We start from the raw sequence: 6,558 nt of genomic DNA, 5'->3' as shown, positions 1-6,558 counted from the left end.
TAATAATTTGCAGCCTATTAATATAACCCCGAATTTTCTGCCAGTGACATGAAGAATCTACTCATAAAGAACCATTAAATTTGGAAATTGATTGACATAAAATATGATTCATTACTAAGTATTGAAAGAAGGTCAAAATCTTGTCAAATTCTTTCCCCTGTCTCCCCATTAGAATAGCATAAATATTCCCAGTAAATGCCAGCGTATTAATGAAAAAGATATGGGGGGGAGCTTAATAATATTAATAACAACGCCTCCCATAAAAGTAAAAAACCCCAAAACGGATCAAAAACAATTTTTTACCTTCCGAGTGTGTCGTCATCAAGATTCTTCGAGATTGTTTTTGACCTAAAATCCCAGAGGCCAGCAACGCCATAAAGCTTTGTTTCTTGCGCTGGTGGACATGTGAGTCCTCACCCCAGATCGCACCACGTGGCAGATCTGGTCCACCAAAGAGAAAACCACCCTCTCCCTCCCTCCTTCCTTCCGGGTGTTCAATTTCGGTTACTGCCTTTCCTTACTGAGAGAGACGGAGTTAACTGCCCCATTTTGGGGATTAAATTAATTAAATTAAAAGTCTGGCGTTGTCTACTGGAACAGCATCGATTCCTATATATTGGGCTTCCTGTCATGCTTTTCCTGCGGTATCAAAACCACAAAGCCTCCTCACACTTTCTCATACCAATTCCTATTCCTATTATTCCAAATCGGCGTTGATGGCCAAGACCATTCTGGTCACCGGCGGGGCCGGTTACATCGGTAGCCACACCGTGCTGCAGCTTTTACTCGGCGGCTTCAGCACCGTCGTCGTTGACAACCTTGACAATTCCTCCGAAATTGCTATTGACCGCGTCAGAGAACTCGCTGGGGATTTTGGCAGGAACCTCTCCTTTCACAAGGTCTGTTTTTTTTTTTTCTTTGAATTTTGAATTTTGTATAGAATTATGGGTTTTGATTAGTTTTGGGTTGTGAATTTTGGATTTGGGGGATGCCTGACTGACACTGATGGTGGGTTGTGCCTTCTTGTTTGTACGTAACTGTCAGAAACTGCTTTTTTTTCTTTTCTTTATGGGCAATCGAATTTTTTTTTAAATCATTTTTTTTTTTTTTGGTTTTTGGTTTGGTGGGTGTGTTAAAGAACTGTATTTTTCTGCCTGGGTTCTCTAAGTTGTCATAGAAGACATAGTTTGTGCAGGGTTGAGGTATCTTATTATATAAGAAAATGGAAGTTTGGAACTTTGGAGGCCAATAGTTACTGAAGACTTGTCCATGTGCAACTTATTGGACTTCTAATTCTTAAGTTTTGCCTATTTGGGCAACTTGTTTAATTCTTTGGAGTAGGTTCGTGAATCTAGTGTTCATATAAGAAAGTCTAATGCAGATTTGATGCAGTTATCAAAAGTTTTGAACTCTGATGTTAATTAGACCTGTCCATGGGTGTGGTTTCTCATAATTATATGTTGATGTGCAGATTGACCTCAGGGACAAACCAGCACTGGAAAAACTCTTTTCTGCAACAAAGTGAGTATCTTTTAACCCAGAATCTCCCTACCAAAACTCAAATTTATCATTGTTCTGGGTGTTTAAAGTTTACGGAATCCAAACTGCCCATTGAAACTGCAGATTTGATGCTGTCATACATTTTGCTGGACTGAAAGCAGTTGGTGAAAGTGTTCAGAAGCCATTGCTCTACTATAACAACAATATTGTAGGGACAATTACTCTGTTGGAAGTCATGGCAGCCCATGGTTGCAAAAAGGTTCTCTTTTTTGCTAAAGCATTTTGTTTCTTCAGTTAGAATTTTGATGAAATTTTTTTTGGCTGATTGTGTTTATATATGATGTTTAATTGACTTGGATCTCCCATTGATTTGAATAATTTCAGATTGTGTTCTCATCGTCAGCCACTGTTTATGGTTGGCCAAAGGTGGTTCCATGTACCGAGGAGTTTCCTCTTGTTGCAGCAAATCCATATGGGCGAACTAAGGTACATATTCTCATACCTAGGTTGTCCACTTATTGATCATTCTTGTGATACTATGCAGCTTCTTGGTTATTGATTTGCATTGTTGTTTATCTCTCAGCTCTACATTGAAGAAATTTGTCGTGATATATACCGCTCAGACTCTGAGTGGAAAGTCATATTGCTGAGATACTTCAATCCAGTTGGTGCACACCATAGTGGCTATATTGGTGAGGATCCTCATGGGATCCCAAACAATCTCATGCCATTTGTGCAGCAAGTTGCTGTTGGAAGGCGTCCAGCACTGACGGTGTTTGGAAACGACTATAATACCAAAGATGGTACTGGGGTATGTGCTCTTTTACCTGTTTTGTTTATACAGATTTTGTTTTTTTGCTAAAGCTTTGATCATTTTTTTGTTCTTTATATGTACTCAATATTGCAACTTGTTTATTGTTCTAGTTTGATTACTTTAGTATTATATCCTTTTGTTAGTATCATGATGATTTTTTGACTTTCCATATATATATATATATATATATATATATATATATATGGATATCTAGAAATAGAAAAAAGACAGTAGAAACAAAGTATTAGTGCATCATTTGCTTTGCCTTTTGGTCTTTAGTCCTATACTAATGTTGGAGGCTCAATTTGATGGTGTTTGTTGTATTTCAGGTGCGGGATTATGTTCATGTTGATGATTTAGCACATGGGCACATTGCTGCATTGAACAAGTTAGAAGAAGCTAATATAGGTATGGTGAACCTGTTTCTATCAGTTTCCCGCCATGCCTCACCCTAAAACTGTTCAACATCGCTTTTGTGTTTATGTTATTGTTATTCAGACAATGGCTCATTATAGAACTCATGTATCCACAGGTTGCGAGGTGTACAATTTAGGAACTGGTAAAGGAACATCGGTCTTGGAGATGGTTGCGGCATTTGAAAAGGCATCTGGAAAGGTTAGTTTTTTCTTGTTGAAAATTTCAGTGTTACCTATTTTGATCCATGAGACTCTTTGAAATTGAATCAGAATTTGGGGGTTTATTTGAACATAAATGATTATTTTCCGAGCCAAAGTGCCCTTCCACCTTTCTTGTGGATTGGGGGGTCTGATTCTGAAAGTGTTTTGCAAACTCTTTTTTTCTAGGATGTCTTATCTGCATAGTCCCATATCTTAATTGAAAACTGAAAGTGTGCTTTTTGAGACCCTCTTTTCTCAAATTCCAGATGGTATACTAAAAATGACTTTTCTTAAGGTCATAGAATTTTTCCTTACATTCTGCCCTTCTTCCACGGCCAGTCCTGGTCCACAACGCTCAGTTTCTGTTCAACCTTGTCTCTTTCTTGTTAAGCTTATGATTCCTTATATTGTTTCAGAAAATTCCTCTTGTTATTGCTGGCCGGCGACCTGGTGATGCTGAAGTTGTCTATGCATCAACAGATAAGGCAGAGAGGGAACTGAACTGGAAGTAAGTTGATTTGCAAACTTTTATGCATTCTGTTCATCAACAAAATTATTGATAACTGAAATGTCTTAATGTATGACCTAGAGTTGTGTGCATTCAAATTTTGTGCACCAATCTTGTTGCCATGCTCAACCCACCCTTCTACCTGATGTAATGAAATGGTAATATGAATTCTGATTTTATATCTTACTTGCTAAATCTTCGTGCAGGGCGAAATATAACATTGATGACATGTGTCGGGATCAGTGGAATTGGGCTAGCAAGAACCCATATGGCTATGGACCTCAAGACAATAGCAGCTGAAAGCCGAAAGCTATTAGTTCATATGCTTTACAAATTTAGTTTAGGGGTTACCATCAGTGGAACTAGGCTAGGCAAATCCATATTTATGGATCTCCAGACTCTAGCTACAACTAAAAGCTGATAGTTTTATATACTTTATATCTTAGCTTAGCGTCATCTCTCACCCTCTATGTAAATCTTTTGTGGCCTTCCAGATATTAGGTTTTTGTTTGTTGACGGTACTTATAAGCGATAGTCATAAGTGGTGTTACGTTCTGGATTACTTGCCAATTAATGTTATGTTTTTTTCGTCCTTTAATTTGATCACAGCTTTAGTAGCAAAATTGTAACCTTTGGATAAGATCATGAGATCAGATTGCTGCCTTCTAATATATTTGCTATACAAAAATTTGACTTGATTCTCGAGAAACTTGTGCACTACAGTTTTGTTTGTGATTTGCTTACTGCTCTATACATCTGAGTTAAGGGAAAACCGCTCATAAATTACAATCAGAGAGACAACTGATTTGATTCGGTACATTGATACTCCCTCTTGCCATGTTATTCTGTCAGCCTGGTGCAGTTCATCGTCCCAATGAAAATTCGCCGTTCAGAATGATTCATTTTCTTCATAAAAGTTTCGGAGAGGAAAGAGTGAAAAACGACTGCACTTGCAAAAGGCTTATTGTCAAGCTCTCCGATGCTCTTTTCGTGAATTGAACCCCTTAATATTGAGGAATTGTTTCAGTTCATATGGTGACATATCTGAACATCCGTTTGTTCAATAAACCATTTTCTAGCTCTTGTAAGTTTGAGTTTTCTTCAAGTCCATAGATCCACATAAGCTCTGCTTTCTACTTGGATATCTGTCACCCATTAACCAAAGTTTGTTCGTCTTCAGCGGCTGCTTGGACAGTTGTGGATCTTGGTATAACAACGCTTTTTGGGATGATTCACATTGGCAAACTGGATTTATGAACAAATCTAGTTGCACTATGAACCATGGTCTGTAGAGAACAGAGGCACCATTCATTACAAAATCAATAGATCTGAAAAGGATGGATTATCTTGTGACCGAATTTTCTTGATAAAATGCATATAAACACTAGTTGATTTCAAAGGGATTTTGAATGTGAGCGCCCCCCCTAATTCAAAGATTCACTTCTATCGTACAACCGAGTTATATGTATAAAAAATTCAAAATCATTCCTCTTAATTTTTATACAAAATTAAGTTATGAACAAAAAAAAAAAACCAAAAGAATAAATTAAAATGACAGCCAAAAGTTAACATTTTATCCGATTATGCTTGCTTAAAGGGTAATTTAAATGTTGATACACGTAAGAAGAGGTTGGAAAACTATCTCAAATCAAAAGCAATGAAGTTTAAAAACACATGCAGAAGTCCTAGAAAGATGGATGAACTGCAAAAAGAATCTATGCTATTACAAAAAACAAAAACTAAAAGATTGATTATGCCTCTTTGATTAGGGCGAGGACTTCGGAGTTCGGACTCTGTGGGGAGTGCAGGAATTGCTCTCTTCTTAGTAGTTGTTATTGCTCCACATGCATTTGCGAATTTGAGTACTTCCCTCAACCTTTGCTCATCATCAAGAACAGATTGGTCATTAACAATCTTTGCGAGCAGAGCACCCACAAATGAATCACCAGCACCAGTTGTATCTACCGCAGTTACATGAAAAGCTTCCACACATCCACGGAAATTCTTAGTGTAGTATCTGCAACCCTTTTCACCAAGAGTGACAAGGAGGATCTTCAAGTTAAGGGTGCCACAGAGTCATCGCAGATTCATCGTCAATGTTGGGATTTCCTGTGAGAAACTCAAGTTCCACATCACTGACCTTAATCACTCCAGCCTTTTCCCATATACTTATTATTTGTTCGCGTGCCTTCTCAGGTGAAGGCCCACAATGGTAGTCGGAGGTTCGGGTCGTAGGAAAGTAAGGCACCGGCATCTTTTGCGACCTCCATTGCCTTCAGATGTGCCGATCTGCATGGCTCAACGGTCAAGCTTATTGATCCTTAATGGAACACTTTGGCGGATCTGATCAGCTCCAAATTGAGCTCTTAGGGCTTGAGCAGCATATCGGCGATAGGGTTCCGGTGAAACATGAGTTCTCCATCAGCGCGCAGGGTGACAAAGGCCAGAGCGGTGCGTGCGTTTTGGTTGAACAGGATGCCCTGCCCGGAGACACCGTTCTCTTTCAAGATTCCAGCGAGCATGTGCCCGAACTCGTCGTCACCAAGCTTCCCGACGAAAGAGGAGCTGCCGCCTTGCCGAGCCACAGCGATTGCCACGTTGGCGGGGGCGCCACCGGGGGCCTTCAGGAAAGCTGGGCTTCGGCCAGTGAAACCCCCGAAACGTTGGGCACGAAGTCGATCAGCATCTCCCCGAGACAAAGACGGTAAACAGAGGAGGTGGTTGTTTGGTGGGTATAGGAGAGAGAAATAATGATAGTTGTAAGATATACAGGATTGGTTTACAGACTAGGAAGAGAGTCAATCCTACTCATTGAAAACTAGGGGTGGGCGTTTTCACCCGAAAGTCCGAGAAACCGACTCGATCCAGACCGAAACCGACCATTCGGGTCGGTTTTCAAAGTTGAATTTCTCGGTTCGGGTTAAACCGGACTGATTAACCCTCATTCAGATCGGTCTCAGTTTTCAGATTCTCCGACCCGATTAAAACCGATCCGGACCTAGAATGTGTACATGTCTACGTGTCGAACTTTGATTGGTTCTAAGGCAAGCCTAATGAGTATACCCTACACTCACTTGCAGGCAATCACCCACTTCATTTAGTCTTCGACCTAAACCTGA

General features: G+C 39.7%; 1 protein-coding gene and 1 pseudogene across 1 annotated transcript; one reads left to right on the top strand and one right to left on the bottom strand.

The window, feature by feature from the left end:
• The first annotated feature begins 501 nt into the window (after positions 1-501).
• LOC112179506 (UDP-glucose 4-epimerase GEPI48) lies at positions 502-4,127 on the top strand. Its single transcript, XM_024317932.2, has 9 exons — positions 502-899; positions 1,472-1,521; positions 1,624-1,759; positions 1,885-1,986; positions 2,084-2,311; positions 2,644-2,722; positions 2,847-2,929; positions 3,348-3,439; positions 3,646-4,127. Exons 1-9 carry the CDS (start codon positions 717-719, stop codon positions 3,737-3,739), a joined length of 1,047 nt encoding a protein of 348 aa, XP_024173700.1. The 5' UTR covers positions 502-716; the 3' UTR covers positions 3,740-4,127.
• Positions 4,128-4,991: 864 nt separating this feature from the next.
• On the bottom strand, positions 4,992-6,125 carry LOC112180582 (annotated as a pseudogene).
• Between the last annotated feature and the right edge of the window lie 433 nt (positions 6,126-6,558).

This window comes from Rosa chinensis, chromosome 7, assembly GCF_002994745.2.
Source record: "Rosa chinensis cultivar Old Blush chromosome 7, RchiOBHm-V2, whole genome shotgun sequence".
Taxonomy (NCBI): Eukaryota; Viridiplantae; Streptophyta; class Magnoliopsida; order Rosales; family Rosaceae; genus Rosa; species Rosa chinensis.
This window is presented reverse-complemented; position numbering and strand designations above follow the sequence as displayed.

What these genes read in the sequence shown, in the direction of transcription:
- LOC112179506 (XM_024317932.2), top strand. Translation starts at nt 717, where the DNA reads ATGGCCAAGACCATTCTGGTCACCGGCGGGGCCGGTTACATCGGTAGC. An exon ending in ATCCATATGGGCGAACTAAG is followed by an intron (nt 1,987 to 2,083) that starts GTACATATTCTC and finishes TTTATCTCTCAG; the next exon opens with CTCTACATTGAAGAAATTTG. An exon ending in TTGAAAAGGCATCTGGAAAG is followed by an intron (nt 2,930 to 3,347) that starts GTTAGTTTTTTC and finishes ATATTGTTTCAG; the next exon opens with AAAATTCCTCTTGTTATTGC.